The sequence below is a fragment of the Clarias gariepinus genome, chromosome 15, assembly GCF_024256425.1.
Source record: "Clarias gariepinus isolate MV-2021 ecotype Netherlands chromosome 15, CGAR_prim_01v2, whole genome shotgun sequence".
Taxonomy (NCBI): domain Eukaryota; kingdom Metazoa; phylum Chordata; class Actinopteri; order Siluriformes; family Clariidae; genus Clarias; species Clarias gariepinus.
The window spans coordinates 286687-305234 of NC_071114.1; the positions used below are offsets into that span (position 1 = coordinate 286687).

The 18548-nt window shown below is 38.5% G+C and overlaps 1 protein-coding gene across 1 annotated transcript; it reads right to left on the minus strand.

The window, feature by feature from the left end:
• Positions 1-423: 423 nt before the first annotated feature.
• knl1 (kinetochore scaffold 1) lies at positions 424-18292 on the minus strand. Its single transcript, XM_053513530.1, has 16 exons — positions 17834-18292; positions 17599-17707; positions 16180-16241; positions 15898-15996; positions 15707-15822; positions 15487-15577; positions 8261-8377; positions 6375-6462; positions 4026-4149; positions 3801-3905; positions 3122-3219; positions 2971-3036; positions 2006-2118; positions 1294-1415; positions 812-937; positions 424-617 (listed from the first exon to the last, which is right to left on the minus strand). The coding sequence occupies exons 1-16, from the start codon at positions 18290-18292 to the stop codon at positions 521-523; spliced, it is 1992 nt and encodes a 663-aa protein (XP_053369505.1). The 3' UTR covers positions 424-520.
• Positions 18293-18548: the final 256 nt, after the last annotated feature.

Consider the following 18548-nt stretch of genomic DNA (forward strand, 5'->3'; position numbering starts at 1 on the left):
GCAGAGGTCTTGAAATAGAAGATCAACACTGTAAATACTGAGTCTTGCAATTGCGAATGAAAGCCTCTAACACTTATGTGAAATGTGTGTAATTATACTTCCGTACACCAGATTAACATCTGACACGAAGATATAAACACACTGAAGCACCAGACTGTGTGAAAATTAATATTTGTGTCATTCTCAAAACTCCGACTATATTTTTAGATTTAATATTTTTCCTTGTAAACTCCTTTTTAAGTGCCTCTACATTTTTTATTTAATCTTTTATGTATTTTATTTATATTCATTGTAGTTTATTATATTCATGAAGTTTTACTTTTATTTATATATATTTTTGTTCTCCTCACTAGTACTCCTTCCTGAAGGCCATACAGTATTACAGTGTGATGATATTTTACCGTAAAGCCACTAGAGAAGTGCTTATATTCAGCATCATGCTTTATTATCTGTGCTCACTATTTAATAAACAAGTCAACAAGTTAACAACCAAACAAGCCAAAACACACACACACAGCTCTTAGCCAATCAAATCAGAATGAAGCCTCTTCATGACTGCAGTCAGGTAGCTCTTGGCTGGTCTTATAGATGATATGATGTCTTTTATTTGCTCCACTCTGGACAAAGAACATGAAATAAAGCACATATTGTAAAAAAAAGTTTAACAAATCCCAAACAGTGCAGACATTAGATTGTGTTATATATTATCAATGTTATGAATTACAGTATTGGAGAGTGTACTCAAACCTGAAAAAAGAATTAAACTAAATGTTGAAATAATTTTTTGTATTAAACATAAATTATCCCAAACCTTGTGTTCCCAATGTGATTTCTGAATTTTTGCAGTTGCAGAGGCTTAAAAGGATATTCCGGGGAAAGAGCCAGGCTCAGCTCAAACTTGACAAACGCCCTGAGGCTGGAGAACGTGACTACAACCCTAGGAGAAATAAAAAGAACATTTTAGTTGCTAATTTTCCAAAGAAACAAACTGAACACTGCTGTATTAATAATAATCCTCTTCAAAGCCAAACGGACGGCGCTGTAACATGTATTTCCTGAAATGTACAGTGTGTGAGTGTGTGGGCTGGCCAGGTCATTGGTTATAACAATAAACTCATGATCTGAAGGTCACAGGTTCGGTTCTACAGTCCATATAAATTATGACATAACTGAAAGTTGCTTGGGAAAAGGGCGCGTGCTAATTAAGTCTAATTAGGTTTTAATTATGAATGCAGTAAAAAAAAAACTTTAGTTAATTAGGTATAGAAATGAATGTTGAAGAATTTGACCTACGCTGTATCCACACATGTGAGGTCCAGGATCTCTAACTTCAGGCCTCCCCATTTCTTCAGCCTGTGGATTTCATCACCCAGGAGGCGGAGTCGGCTCACCACCACACTGACATCATGGAGCAGCTGTTGTGGGAACGTTTCAGACACAAACAGACCATCTGTGCACTCAACTACTTGTTTCTGAACATCTTATAAACATCTGTATTTATGATTTGGTGGATAATAACTGGTTGTGTAACTGCTCTTCCCCCTCATGGTTAAACACTAACACACCAACCAAGCTGCTGGCGTTTTTTTTTTTATTAAGACTGAAGTTCAACCTTTACTAAATATACACAGAAAATAATCTACATCTGTTTATCTCGGTGATGTAACTGCAGACATCATGAGGCCTGAACAGATAACGCTTTAAACAGACACATATTAATTGGAGGATTGACTGTATGTCTGTTGTTTGTGTAAATCCTTCAGTCATTGATTTTTAGGAAACACTGTTGCAAGATCATCGTGTATTCTGACTGTTTTAATTACAGATTATTGCGGGTTTTTACTTTTAATCAATAATGTACAATCCTGCACGATCATTACAAATCATTACATACACAGAATCAGAAGCGGCCAAGGTTTTAGCACAGGTATTATTTCACTGTATAAAGACTATATGTACTAATTGTTGAAGTAATAAACTCGTATGTGTGACAGTAATTGAGTACCATTGGTATGTGTTGAGTTGTGGAGTATTTCTGCAGCCATGTAGAGAGCTGAGAGCTGATGTTCTCCTCAAGCAGTTTGTGCACCAGGACTGCACCGGGGTGTGAGCGCTCGGCTTCAGGGGATTAAGGGAGAAATACACACATTACACGTTTGACTATCTTTCTGCCTCTTAGCTGAACGATTTTAGAACTACATCAACAACAATACGAAAAGAAAGTTAAGACCAAATCATGTAAGAAAATTCTATGTGAGAGAGTGAGTTTGTGTGTGAGAGAGTGAGTGTATGAGTGTGTGTGAGTGAGCATGTATGTGAGTGTGAGTGAGTGTGTAAGAGTGTGAGAGTGAGTGTGTGTTTGTGTGAGTGTGTGTGTCTGTGAGTGAGTGTTTGTGTGAGTGTGTGAGTGTTTGTGTGAGTGTGTGTCTGTGAGAGTGTGTGAGTGTTTGTGTGAGTGTGTGTGTCTGTGAGAGTGAGTGTGTGTTTGTGTGTGTCTGTGAGAGTGTGTGAGTGTTTGTGTGAGTGTGTCTGTGAGAGTGAGTGTGTGTGAGCGTGTGTGTGTCTGTGAGAGTGAGTGTGTGTGTGTGTCTGTGAGAGTGAGTGTGTGTGTGTGTCTGTGAGAGTGAGTGTGTGTGTGTGTCTGTGAGAGTGAGTGAGTGTTTGTGTGAGCGTGTGTGTGTCTGTGAGAGTGAGTGTGTGTGTGTGTGTGTGTCTGTGATAGTGAGTGTTTGAGTGTGTGAGAGTGTCTGTGAGAGTGAGTGTTTGAGTGTGTCTGTGAGAGTGAGTGTGTGAGTGTGTCTGTGATAGTGAGTGTTTGAGTGTGTGAGAGTGTCTGTGAGAGTGAGTGAGTGTTTGAGAGCGTGTGTGCAGGAACGCGAGCGGGGAAACGTCCTGTAATCGTACTGTGTACGGCTCCTCCTCCCTCTGATACACACGGTTATACTTGTGTAAACGCTGGTGTTCTCTCACCGTTCAGCAGATATGTAAAGGACACGTCCACAGCCTGGTCTGCATCGCCATGCACGCATTGTTTCTCTAGAAAAATAAAAGTTTACAGGAGTTACACAGCACTACAACACACGACACACTGACACACGGGCGGCTGGTTATGGAGTCTTACCCGGGGCGTGTCTGTGCTTCACCTCCAGCTGAAGAGTGTCATGGAGAAACATAAAAACCAGCCGGTTCTTCTCCCTAAGTAATCGCCACTCATTCAGACTGAAGGAAAACAGAATGATTAATCCTCAGAATAGCAGTGCAAGTTATTTTAAAGCTCATTTGGGGTATGCACTTCCTAAAGATTCCGGACTCTATGTGTGAAAATGACTCCTCATGCTCCCTGATCCACTCTCTCACACACTGAGCACGATGAATCCTGACATCATCTTAGATTTTGTCCGTACCATCAGGGAATTAAACCTCCATAGATGTGATCCTCTGGTGATTTAGTATATTCAGGTGGTCAGCTGAGTCTAGACCTGAGTAACTGACCAACCCCAGATCATAACACTGTCTCCAGAGGCTTGTACAGTGGACACTATGCATGATGGGAGCATCGCTTCATGTCCTTCCCTTCCTACCCTTACCGGCCCATCACTCTGGAATCGGCTCAGTCTGGACTCATCAGGTCACATGACCTTTCTCCATCACTCAAAAGTCAAGTCTTTATGCTCCCTAATAAACTGAAGCCTTTTCCCCGATTAGCTTCACTAAGTGGTTTTCTTGAGGCTCACAGTAAACAGTAAGATCTTTATTAGTTTAGTCACAGAAGGTCTAAACACGGGGAGATGGTGATGTACCTGTTCAGATGTGCAGCATGGCATTCAAGTTCCCTGGTTTCACACTGGAGTTTGACACATGTGTCCTCCAAAGACTGAGCCTGAAGCGTAAATGTACTGATTTGCCTGGGAAAGAATTGTTTTGTTAGATTTTACGTCAGTTTTTTTTTCAGAGAATATGGAGGACTTAATTATACACATCATTCAGTTGTATATGTTAATGATGCTCATTTAAACAATACCTACTTTTCTTTCTCAGTAAGTTCTGAGTTAAGAGCATTAATTTGTTCCTGCCTGGCCTTCACAGCAGGTTCGAGTCCCCTGAGGGAATGTTGGTCTCCCATGTCCATGTTGTTCATCTTCATCAAATCTGTTTGAAGTAAAATGTAACTGAACTCGTGCATATTTTACAAACATGTTCTTCCAAGTCTATATACAGTGATCAGAAACCGATAAAAAAAAGTATAGCACACTGCTAGAAGATTTTATCTAATTATTATTATTATGATTATTATTATTTAGATTGACTGGTTATCTAAAGAGTTAAACAAAAACAGCTAAAGGTCATCACTGCTATGTTAGCCTTGAGCAATTAGTCAGAAACTCCTAACTATCAATCTAGGCCTTTTTAAAAACTAAAAAAAAGCTAGGTTAGCAGTTAGCTAATGCCCAGGGACCAGCAGAGCTGCACAACAGGGCTGAGCCGAGCACTAACCAACTGGAATCCATATAAAAATTCTCCACATCTCCTGTTATACTGAACTTTCAGCCTCCTAACACACAGTATGAGTGCAGATCAATCCCTGCTATCTGTTATCACTCAGATGAGGATGTTAAGTCTGGTTCCTCCCAAGGTTTCTTCCTATTGCCATCTCAGGGAGGTTTTCGTCATCTGATCATTCTGACTCGCACACATTCTCTCACCTAATTCTCTATAATGTCTTTCGATCCAGTAAAACTGCTTTGTGACAATGACCGTGCGTAAGAGCTCTATATTAATTAAACTAAACCGGGGAAAGGTCTCTGTGTCTACGAGGGTACAGTGGGTGGGAACCAGAGCTGTTTGTTTAAACACCTGACCACCAGAGAAATGATGAACATATGTTTTCTCTCATGTTTTATATTTATGCAGACTAAGTGTCTAAACTCCTTTAACATAAACAACTCAAAATAACATAATTATGTAACTTTTCTTAGGTTTAGGTTATATAGTACAATGTATATTAGGGCTGCAATTAACGATTAATTTAATAATCGATTATTCTGTCGATTAGTTTTTCGATTAATCGGGTAAATAACAGAAAACTGAGAAAATAGTTCCTTTTCAACCCTTTATTCAAAACATAACTAAAATCTTTGGAAAGTGCACAAACATGTTGCTCCTTAAGCTGTTATAGTAATAATAAAAAAAAAAAAAAAAAAAAATGGACTAACACAAAAAACATAGACATGTATGAATTACATCTCCCAAATATATACAGTGGAACCTTGGATTACAAGCATAATTCGTTCCGGTGTTATGCGCTAACATGCCCCTCTGCCATGGATTGCCCCACCTACGTAATCGCTATCAAATATTATATTAGAATATAAATTCCTAGGTTTATTATCATCAAATATGATATTACTATTATAATAAACTCTAAGCACGTGACAGCTGTCAAGACCATTAATACAAATTCTTGCATAATGTTTATTTTGTAACACATTTATTTTTTAGGGCTTTGTCAAATAAACATTTATATATAATAAAAATAAATTTTGTTTATGATGAAAAATTAGACGAAACTAATTCATTATAAAATGAACAATATAAAAGTATACATGTATATGAAAAAAAAATATATATTTTTACAACATATTTATTTTTATATTTCTTAGTTTATTTTATTATCTCATGCAATTTGTAATTTGTAAACCATTAACCTATGAATTTATGTTCTAATACAATATTTAATAGTGATTATGTTAAGGGGGGCAATCCATGGCAGAGGGGTATTTTAGGGCATAATGATGCGCACGCACACAGACACATACACACAGCAGGCTAAGTCTTGAGCAGAGAGAGAAAATTAATTTTTAACGTCTCTAATGAGACTTGTCTATATGCGTGTTTTGCTGTACACGCGCTCTGTACACACACGCATACAGACACAAACTAAAATGTTTTACACGGATGTTGATTATACCAGTAAGAGACGCGCACTAGGACCCAGCATCCGCCGCCATGTATCTTTCCTCTACCTCCGCTTGTATTTTTTTAATTTTTGCTCCGCCCTGTCTAAGAGGCGCCGAACTCTGCTAGCATTAGTGCACGAGACCGCGTGTGTTCACTCCGCTCCACGCTCAACTGAAGTTTTTTTTTTAAGTAATCAAATGTCTCCACGTCGCGCGACACAACGAATCGATTATGAAATTTGTTGCCAACTATTTTAGTAATTGATTTTTAACGATTCGTTGTTGCAGCCCTAATGTATATTTTTTTATTACAAACTAATTCATTAATCCTCAGACACCCCCATACACACACAAACACACACACAAACACACACACACAGTAAACAGGGCTACAGTAATTGAATGACTCTTCCATACCAGACTCCAAGTCAGTTATGCATCCATTTAGTTCCTCTAACATCTCGTGTGTCTCCTTGACTTTGGACGTCAGACTTTCCTTTGCCTCCTGAAATTTATACAAAATATTTAAAGTAAACAGACAAGACAGCATCCTAACCTACCCCAGTAACTAACCTCAGGCCTCTGACAGGTGAACACACCTGCATTGGAGTCTGAGACCAGAGACATAGTGTGGGACTGTGGACATAATCAATCTCTACAAACTCTAAAGTCTTTAAAGCCTGGTTTAAGATTATACCCAGGGTCCTGATACAAGACTCACACACAGGTATACAGGAGAAATAATGCAGTTGGGAGAACATGTCAGTTCTTTATATCAGGACATTTATGTCTTAAGAGGCTACACGTACAGAGACGACAAAAATGACTGGACGATAATACAAATCAGTACTTTGTGCTACAGTAACGGTGCTGCAGCAGGTTTGGTGTTTTTCTGGACGCTTGGTGCGGGTTTGTACACACAGTCGCACACACACATGACTCAAAGTACCTGAGTTACAGAGAGACAGTTTACAGTAGAAAGGTAATCGATATTAAAGAGTGTGTCTCTAATAAACAGAATTGTGTATATAATAAAGTGGAACCTTGGATTACAAGCATAATTCATTCTGAAAATGGGCTCGTATTCCAAAACACTTGTAGACAAAATTAAATTTTCCAATAAGAAATAATAAACTCAAATTATTTATTCCACAGCCCAAAAAAATAAAACATAAAAATAATTAATACAAAATATAAGGTAAAAATAAAACAAATTAACCTGCTCGTGTGAGAGCATACTAATGGAATTATTGGCGGTAAATTTTTTTTTTTTAAAAACTAAACCTGCACTTTACCTTTGAAAAGAACCGCGACAGACCAGAGACACACTATGTGTTAGGCATAGACTGTGCATCTGTATGTGTGTGGGAAGCTGAGAGAAGGAAGGGGTGGGAGGTGGGCTGTAAATGTGAGTGTGTGTGTTGGTGTGTGTGAAGGAGCACAGTGTCAAATTACGCGCACGCACGAACACATATCGACCAACTACAGAGAGCTCTAGAGAAAAAAAAAAACATTGGCTCAGTTGTGATCACGTGACGCTCGGCTTCAAAACAAGAAGCGCATACGTGATACATAGTACTCGTAAACCAAGACTTGCTCGTTTTTCCAAGTCAAAATTTATTAAAAATCTTTGCTCGTCTTGTGGGACACATTTGCAAACCACGTTTCTCGCAATCCGATATGCTATAACACACTCAGAACACTGTCAGATCAGGAGATCCTGGACAGAGAGACGACTGCAGCTCATCTCAGAGGGACAGACATGATTAATTTAACATTACAGCCTGACAGGAAGTCCAAGTCCACAGTAAGACCTAATTTTTATGTTAAAACTTGTTTTAATCATTTTAATCAGTTTTCTTTACCTGAGTCACAGAGACACGATGGGCTTATCAACACCTCATTAAAAGGTGAGGAAATTTAATAAGGGAAATATTATCTTTGAAACGTTAAAGCATTACGTACAGAGATGTTTATGTGTTTGTGTACAGCCTCACTGCTGAGTGTTTTAGCATTTTTAACAAGCTTGACATTTACCAATAACTACCAATAACAATACTTTAAAGAAAGACATAGAAAAAGAGAGAGAGAGAGAGAGGATTAGAAAGAGAGCGACAGAAGTGAGAGAGAGAGAGAGACAGAGACAGAGAGAGATGAGAGAGAGAGAGATAGGAGAGAGTCTACCATTAGCTGTGACAGAACTGGAATAAAATGATTATTTTTCTATAACAGCACCAACAATGTTGTTTATTTGTTATTTTATTAAAACAAATACACATAATGTAAAGAATGAATTGTCGTACCCGTGTTGTTTGTAAAAGCTCAGAGTACAAGCGTTCCTTCATCCCATGGGAGCGGGCCTTGCTTATTTTTGAGAAGTAAACCTTCCGCTCCTTCAGTTTGGAACCAAATCTCTGTAACTGTAAGATATTAAACATCTTAATTAACTGGATTAACTTCTAACCTTCTCTACACACACTGAAGCACAGAGCAGGCAGTCACATGACTTACTATACCATGTATACACACACACACATTATATGATGTATACGTTGTGTGTGTGTGTGTGTGTGTGTGTGTGTGTGTAAACATATTTTATATATTAGCTTACAGCTAATGAAAACGCAACATTCATAATCTCAGAAAATTAGATTATTACTTAGGACCAATGAATAACAGATTTTTAACACAGAAATGTTGGTCGAGTGAACAGTATGAACATGTGCATCACCACTCAGTACTTTGCAGAGGCTCCCAGGTGTCAAGTCCTGCTTGAGAATAAAATCAGCATCTTCATAAAACTGGTCTGCAAAAAAGTGATCTAGAGCGGGGCGATGTTTTTAGACCAAATTCGATTTTAAAACAATTGTTTTCCTTAAAATGAATTAAAAAAATAAAATAAAAATAAGACAGACAGTATAGGTTTTTTTTTTTTATTTAAGCAAAACAATATAACTAAACATGAATTGCTTATTTGGACTAAAAGTGCAAACATGCTTTTACGTACAGGTTTTCTTTTAGGACAGTACAACATTCATACCTCTTTTTTGGGGTTAATAAAGTGTAAACTTTGGCCAGTCTTTATGTTTTGGTTATTCTATTCGAGGCTCCTCTTATCATATGGGATACAGTGGGGAAATGTGGTCGCTGTTTTCACCTGGCTTTTAGCTGATGTTTACGCGCTGCCGCCTGTCTTGTTTCGCTCGCAGAGCCAAACATGACGTCGATTCATTAATGTGTCTCTGTTCAAGGGGCTTGAGTAAGTCGTGCTGCTTCCTTCAGTTGGCACAAACTTTAGATAAATTTTACAGCAGGCTTTGACTTGTTTAATGTGTAAAGTACTCTTAGCTCTTTGGTGTATCCATGGTATATCTTGTATTTCCCACTTGTGAGTCACAGAGGGGGCGTCGCAGAACTAAGGAAGCTTGCGGTGCCGTACTAAAGTGAAACTGTGAAATCAATTTTCATTTTTCAACATCGACATAAACTATAAATTCCAATTAATCGATACTAGCAGCTTTAGAGGGATCTAAAATTTCCGGGTAGACAGCTGACCTTTGACCTGATAAAACACAGTGGACCAACTCCAGCAGATGACATGGAACCTCAAACCACCACTGACTGCAAACTTTACCTCTTTACACTGGATCTCAAGCAATTTGCACTCATAATGACGAACTTTATGATTTTGTTAAATAAAGAAAGTAAACAGGGTTCTGTATTTATTATTATTATACACGTGAAATTAGCTAGACCTTTAGGGGCGCCAGCGGCAGTGGTTAGGTGTATCCCGGGAGCCAGAGCACCGGACATAGCAGGTAATCTTAGGGCTCTAGGACAGCACAGGTTCTCCAAGATAGTGGTACATGCTGGAGCTAACGATATACGCCTTCATCAGTCAGAGGTTAGTAAGAATAACTTTATAGAGGTGTTTAAATTAGCGAAGGCGATGTCCGATGGAGTAGTATGCTCTGGTCCCATCCCAATGAGACGTGGTGACATAACTTACAGCAGGTTATGGTCGCTGAACCGCTGGATGTCCAGGTGGTGCTCCGAAAACAACGTGGGCTTTATTGATAATTGGAAGACCTTTGAGGGCAAAGCTGGCCTGTTAGGGCGGGACGGTGTCCATCCCACTCGGGAAGGTGCTGCTCTCATTTCTTGTAGTATAGCTCATAGTCTTAGAAAAGGCCTAGTTAATCGGTGACAATCCAGAGCCCAGGCCAGGGAGCAGACAGACAGGCTAAACCAACCGTCTGCTAGCTGCATACAGTCGTCACTCAGGGTTCACTCTATTGAGACCGTGTCTGTTCCCCGAGCTAAAATCAAATTTAGAAAGACTCAGAAAGTCTGTTTTAGTAATTTAATTAACATAAAGGACACAAACTTGGATCAGACTGAATGCGCAGCCGGTACCTCTGATCTGAAGCTAGGACTGTTAAATATTAGATCTCTCGCATCTAAAGCAGTTATAGTTAATGAAATTATCACAGATCAGGAGTTTGATATACTCTGTTTAACAGAAACCTGGATTAAACAGGACGAGTATGTAGCTCTAAATGAAGCTAGTCCTCCTGGATACAGCTACATACACCAGCCTCGGTTAACTGGTAGAGGAAGAGGCGTCGCAGTTATTCACAATGATAATTTGACTATTGTACAAAAACACGGACACAAATTTAATTCATTTGAAATTCTTTATAGTAACATAAGTGTATTTAACTATATTAAGTCAGCTCAGTCGATCCCGCTAATTGTTATTTACAGACCTCCAGGGCCGTACTCGGAATTTCTTAGTGAATTTGCAGATTTCCTTTCAAATCTAGTCGTTTCTGTAGACAAACTGTTAATTGCTGGAGATTTTAATATTCATTTTGAAAACCCAGAAGACCCTCTGAGAACTGCATTTATGTCTATACTGGACTCGGTAGGAGTAAATCAGTGTGTAGTAGGACCCACTCATAAAGCAGGTCACACTTTAGATTTAATAATATTATTTGGATTAAGTATAAGAAATTTATTCACAATACCACTATCTGAAGTTATCTCAGATCACTATCTTGTCTCAATTCAAGTGTGTCACAATAATAATGTACACACAGCGCCACGCTACCGTATAAAACGTACATTCACATCAACTAGTCAAATCAAAGTGATCTAATCAAAGTTCCCAACTTCGATTAGATCACCGTCTGACCCCACAGAACTCGATCAGGCGACTGAATATTTAGAGTCGACATTTCGCTATACCTTAGATAATGTAGCTCCAGTCAAAAGAAAAATTATTAGAGATAAGAAACTTGCTCCCTGGTATAACGATCACACGCGCACTTTAAAACAGACCGCTCGGAAATTAGAACGTAAATGGCGTCAAACTAAATTACTAGTATTTCAAATAGCATGGAAGGAGAGCATCCTGAACTATAGAAAAGCTCTTAGTGAAGCTAGATCAACATATCTCTCCACTCTTATAGAAAATAACAAAAATAATCCTAGATTCTTATTTAATGCTGTAGCCAAATTAACCAGAAATAAGACCACTGCAGAAATCTCCACAACAACATCATGCAATAGTGAGGACTTCATGAACTTTTTTAATAATAAAATTGTAAATATTAGGCATAAAATTGAGGTTTTGAAACCGAACAATGTAATTGATGCAAATGTTAATCTAGCCATGTCAGATCAGAACCTAGAATACTTTACTCCCCTTGAAGAGAATGAACTAATTTCACTCATCTCTTCTTCAAATTCATCAACCTGTATATTAGATCCTGTACCGACACATTTTCTTAAACAGATAGTACCAGCAATAATAGAACCCCTGTTAAGAATAATTAATTCTTCACTCAGCATTGGATATGTTCCAAAATCTTTTAAATTAGCAGTTATCAAACCAATAATTAAGAAACCTGACCTCAACCCCTGTCAGCTGTCCAGTTACAGACCAATATCAAACCTCCCCTTTATCTCTAAGATCCTGGAAAAGATAGTAGCGGAGCAGCTATGCTCATATATACATAGAAATGGCATACATGAACTGTATCAGTCAGGATTTAGGCCTCATCACAGTACAGAGACAGCGCTCGTTAAAGTAGTAAATGACATTCTATTGGCCTCTGATCAGGGTTGTGTAACTATGCTTGTATTACTTGACCTCAGTGCAGCTTTTGACACTGTTGATCACGCTATTCTTCTTCACAGATTAGAAAATGTAGTGGAAATTAAGGGTACAGCCCTCTCCTGGCTCAGATCCTATCTGACCCATCGTTATCAGTATGTAGACTTAAATGGTGATTATTCTGCATGTTCTCTAGTGGAGTTTGGCGTTCTGCAGGGTTCAGTTTTAGGTCCACTGCTTTTTTCCCTTTACATGCTTCCTCTGGGCAACATAATCCGTAAGCATGGTATTAGTTTTCATTGTTATGCTGACGATACACAGTTATATGTCTCAGCAAAACCTGATGAGAAAAAACAGCTTACTAAAATTGAGCAATGTGTGCAGGACATAAGAAATTGGATGCTAATTAACTTCCTTCTGCTAAATCCGGATAAGACAGAAGTTCTAGTCATAGGACCGCATACAGCTAGGAGTAAAATTTTAGATCACACCGTAACTTTAGATGGCCTTTCTGTTCCATCAAATGCAACAGTGAAAGACCTTGGTGTGATCATTGATTCCAGCCTTTCATTTGAAGCACATGTAGATAATATTACCAGGATAGCATTCTTTCACCTCAGAAATATTGCCAGAATAAGAAATTTATTGTCGCTAAACGACGCAGAAAAACTAGTTCATGCTTTTATCACCTCTAGGTTGGACTATTGTAATGCCTTACTGTCTGGTTGTTCAGCTACATGCATAAATAAGCTTCAGCTAGTCCAGAATGCAGCAGCGAGAGTCCTCACCAGAACCAGAAGATATGAGCACATCACCCCTATCTTATCTTCACTCCATTGGCTCCCTGTGAAATTTCGCATTGATTTTAAAATACTACTCTTGACATATAAAGCATTAAATGGTCTCGCGCCGCAGTACCTGAGCGAACTGCTAGTGTCTTACGATCCGCCACGCCTACTTCGATCAAAGGATGCAGGCTGCTTGTCAGTACCGCGTATTATGAAAAATACAGCTGGGGGCAGAGCTTTTTCTTACAAAGCCCCAAAGTTATGGAATAGTCTTCCAAATAGTGTTCGGGACTCAAACACAGTCTCAGTGTTTAAGTCCAGGCTAAAAACCTATTTATTTAGCCAAGCATTTTTATAAATAGATTTGCCATAGGTAAAGGAGCAGATCTGGGGGACTCATGGACGTAGAGTATTATGGTGAACTGGTATGTTTGGATGCTGTCTTCCTCACTCTCATTGATCACTCAGGTTTGCTGACGGTGAGGTGATTGTTTGCTTTACATGTCAGGAAGCCCTCATGTTTGTGTTTCCTTCTGGCTCTCCCTTTTAGTTATGCTGTCATAGTTAGTCCTGCCGGAGTCTCTGCTTGCACTCTACAGTTAATATACATTCACATTATACATTGTGTGACTGTGACCATACCTAACTGCCATCTCTCCTCTTTTTCTCTTTCCCCCCCTCTTTCTTTTTCCTCTCTCCTCCTGTCCCCCCCTTTCACTCTTTCTCTCTCTCTCTGTCGAGCTACACATGTCGTTCCTGAGCTGCCAGTGATCCAGACTCCCTCTGCCCTCCGGACCTGTCTGACCCATCCTGGTGCCCCGCTTCTGGCTGAAGATCTCGTCACATGGATGGCCCGTGTGTCTCTCTGGGATGCGTCTGGTGTTTGGGAATGATTCTCTCTACCTAGAAAATGGTTCTGACCTTGACTGGTGTTGGCAACTGTTTCTCTGGGGACTTGACAGTTCGATAGTTCATGACTGGAACTTCTTACAAGTCTACCTGAGTCTTCAATAACTACCTGGACTCCATATTAACATCAACTAACATCAGCTATTATAGCTGAACTGCCTCCCACCCTACACACTGTATAAATGCAGATCATTTACTGCTTTCTGTTTCACCCAAATAAGGATGGGTTCCCTGTTGAGTCTGGTTCCTCTCAAGGTTTCTTCCTATTACCATCTCAGGGAGTTTTTCCTTGCCACTGTCGCCCTCGGCTTGCTCACCAGGGACAAACTGACCATTTTGATTTATACAAATTCACATTTCATACAAACTTAAATAATTCTTTTGACTGTGTAAAGCTGCTTTGCGGCAATGAAAATTGCTAAAAGCGCTATACAAATAAAATTGAATTGAATTATATTGTTTAATCTAATAAAACTAGAATTGATAAAAGATATAAATTTTATTTATATTAATTGAAACCTAAAACTTGCCATTTACGAAACATTGATGGAATTTATCTTTTTTTTATTTTTATTGCCATGCAGTGTGTGATGTCGCTCCATTAGGCATTTCAAAAATTCCCGTTATTCTGTGTCACCCTGTACAAATGGAATCTTTTTTTTTCCGTTTTTTATAAAATATTAACTTTCAATATTTTATAAAAATACCAAGGAAATGACTGTGTATAGAGTAATTACAACCAATACAATTTATGTTATGATAAGAAAAAATCTCCATTTCTTCTATACCAGTAAAACAGTAATAATGTCAACTTTAGAATCTAGAATCCGGAAGATAAAATTACACAAATTTAAAAACACTGAAAGTCTCTAGAAGAGCCTCAGATTCAAGAGGTTTTTAAAGTGGGGAGGGGTGCATTTCAGTTTCTCTGAAGGTATAGGTGAGAGCAGCTGATTCACACCTGGGAAGGGGGAATAATTCGCATTTGAATGTTGCCTGCCATAAAGCACACACACAGTAACACTAAAAGAACAACATCCCAGGACAAATAGGAATAAGAGCCCCTGATTATACGGCATAAATATTATTAAATATTACAACAAAATGTCTCTGCGCTCGGGAAAACTTTATGCGTGCGGGTGAGCGCTATTTTAACAGTTATTTCTATATTTAAAGTTTGATGTATTTTTTAATTGTATTTTTTTAAATAACAAACAAATACAAACAGAGATATAACAGAGGCTATAACAGTTAATTCTTTGTAAAAATAAAATTATCAGCGAGTGAACTGGATCGTCTGTCCAAAGAAGATTTAACTAATGTTTGTATTTTTGACTCATTATTATACAATAAATATCAATATCTCTGGTTCAGATTTTTCATTTTTGTTGTATAAAGTTCTCAGATGTGGAATTTACAAACACTGTAGTATTTCCTCAATACAACATATTGTTAAGACTTTTTTTATGACTTAATTATATTTTAAACTGCGTAGAGTGAAAAATGTCACTTTGCGCCACCTGGCGATCATTTCACGAATGACTTTGATTTTGGCTGCTGCGGTTTTCCACGGTGGTGAGCGCGACGGTAATAAGCATTCTGGTTGTCCACCTATTGTATGTGTATGCGTATATAAAGTGTATATATATAAAATGTATGTGTGTGTGTATTTAATACAAATGTATGCTGTTAAATACAACCAGAACATCACCTGCTCTTGTGAAAAGACACACACGTCCTGCAGCAGGGCTTCATTGATCTCTCTCAGTGGTTTCTCCTGATCTCCAATCTGTGTTCTCAATCTGTCATAAACACAAATCGATCAGGATGTTACATTTTAGCCTCAGCTCGATGTTTACTTAAGATCTGTTTGATGCAGCACACATTAAAGTGTATCTCAGGAGTGAAGCATGCATCGTGTTTGTACGTACTCTTCAACCATCTGAGAGAGGTTCTGACAATCTGTCTCATACACACTCTGCTTGGGGCGATGGATGTATTTACTTCTGAGCAGATCCTTTAGTGTGCATGTTTCTGGATCCATAAACTGGAACAGAATAAAGCAGGGTGATTATTTTTGTTAAAGCAGGCAACACGGGTGAAATTTGAAAAAAGAGCTTACGTTGTCAGGACGAGCGCTGGGTCTCGAGCGGTGGATCACAAATTTGGCACCAAAGTGCACGAGGAACTCATTTATGGTAACACTGCCATCTTCAAGTTTCTTCAAAACAAAAACAAATCAAAAAGGTTTCATAAATGCACAGCTTTAAATGGGTTATGTATCCGTTATTAATATAGTTCAGACAGAAAATAAACTGGTCAAAAGTACTCTGTGTGTGTAAATAGACACACACTTATAACCTCTAACTGTAAAAAATAATTAACTACAGATGAAAATGTTTACCTTATGGAAGTCAAACTCCACCGAGCCCTCAATCTGAGAGTCGAGCTGTGAGTCTCTCAGGTCTTTTAAACAAAGGAAACATTAAGAGTTAAGTTCAGCACATCTCAGTACAATGAGAATATTGTGGAAAAAACACATTTTTGTAATTTAATTAAAAAAGTGAAACTCATTCTAGATGCATTACATGGAAACTGAAATTTTGAAGCTTTTTTTATTTTTTTATTACAAAAATCAAGTCTCTCAAAATATAAGAATATTTCTTTTGATATTTAAATGACTCCTCATACAGCATAAATAGCATGGACCTCTTGGTCTAGTTCAATACACGAGGCTCAACAGTTCTTTAGAGGATGATCACCTAAATTAGGCCAAAGAAGGTGCTGGGGAAAAAAAGCATTTATTTTTTAATGGAAAGTTGACTTGAAGGAGAAGTGCACAAGCAATAGGAATGACCACAGCCTTTAGAAGACTGTCATTTAATGCTGATTCAAGACCCTGGGAGAGCTTCATAAGGAATAAAGTGAGGCTGGAGTCAGTGCATCAAGAGCCACAGGACATGGACCATAACTGCTGCATTCCTAGTATCGAGGCTCTCCTGACCCAGACACAACATCAGATGTGTTTTACCTGGGCTAAGAAGAAAAAGTACTGGATCATTGCTCAGTGTTCCAAAGTCCTCTTTCCAGTTGAAAGTAAATTTTGCATTTTATTTGGAAATTAGAGTCTCAGAGTCTGGAGGAAGGCTCAGATACCAAGTCCAGTGTGATGTTTCCACAGTTGGTGGAAACGATTGAAAGATCGAAGGAACGATTTGAAGTGACACAACAGTGACACACAACACACAGCTGGTGTTGGTCCACTGTGTTTTATCAGGTCTAAAGTTAAAAGAGTATCTACTAGGAGGTTTTAGACCACTTAATGCTTCATCTGACCTGAACCCTATAGAGAATCTTTGAGCTATTGTCAAGAGGAAGATAAGAAACATCCGACCCAACAACTATCAAAGCAACCTGGTCTTCAGTAACGCCTCAGCAGTGCCACCGACCGATTGCCTCCACGCCACACCGCACTGATGCAGTAATTTGTGCTATTTGTGCTCTGACCAAGTATTGAGTGCGTAGATAAATATAGTCCTATGAAATATTTTAACATTTTAAGAGAATTTTTTTTATGAATTGTAAGCTTTAATCATCAAAATAAAATAAAAAATGGGCTTGAAATATTTAAATTGAGATGTAATGAACCTAGAATATACAAGACGTTCACTTTTTAAAATTAAAATATGAAAGAAAATATTAACATGAAAAACAAATAAATAAAACAGTTTTACATTATGCCATTTGTTTCAGGATACACTGTAATTATAAATGTTTACAGAAACCTGGAAACAAAAGCTACAGTTAATGAGTCGTAACTTACTTAATTCAGACATTCCTTCACATTTCATGGTGGTGTAACTGCTACTGGAGCTGGTGTCATCCATCACCTTTACCACATGAGTATTCTGAGGAGCATAATTACTCTCCCACTGCATACAGCCAGAATGGCAGGAAAAAAACAACAAATAACCAAATAAATTTGTAATAAATTTGTAATAAATTAAAGAATTATATATACATGCATGAGAAGTTTAATAAAGCACACATGGGCTCACCAAGGCGTTTCTGGTGTCTTTCATGGCTGTATCTTGTACTTCAGGTGGCAGTTTCTCAGATAGGTTTTGATTCATGACAGACTCTGTGTGACTGAACTCAACAGCATCCTCATTCAAACCATCCCCATTCAAACCATCCCCTATAGTGACTTCTGGTTCTTTGTTTTCACTGACCAAAGTACCTGAGAAATCTTCTTCAGGAAGCACTTCATTCACGAGGTCAGTCTCATAGCCGTTATTCAATACATCAGCACTGAAACACGTCTGGAGGTGAAGACCCTGAACGCCAGTAGGGCTTTGGGGCTCTGTTGGAGTTGGACTTATTGATCTTCCTTGTGGAGGAAACTTTGGCCTGACACCACCACCTACTGAGAGTCTTGCCAGGAGAGAATTCTTGAGGCTGAATGGTGTGTATGCTTCTTTATGAGGCAAGTTAATTTTGTTTTCAAGCAACTGCATTTCCTTGAAAGCCTCTGAGGTAGTCTGTCTTTCAGGGTGTTGTTTAACTGGAGACACCTCTGTGAAGCTAACTAAAGGTGCTGTAACACTTCCAGCCAACTGTCTATCTGGCGCATTCATATGCTGTGAAATATTTTGAAGCTTCACTTGTAGATCGGCTAGACTCATTCGTCTTGGTTTACCAGAGCTCACATGTTCCTTTCCCAAAGTGGCGGTGTCAGACTCATTTACATCTTTTTTGGCAGAAGACACAGTT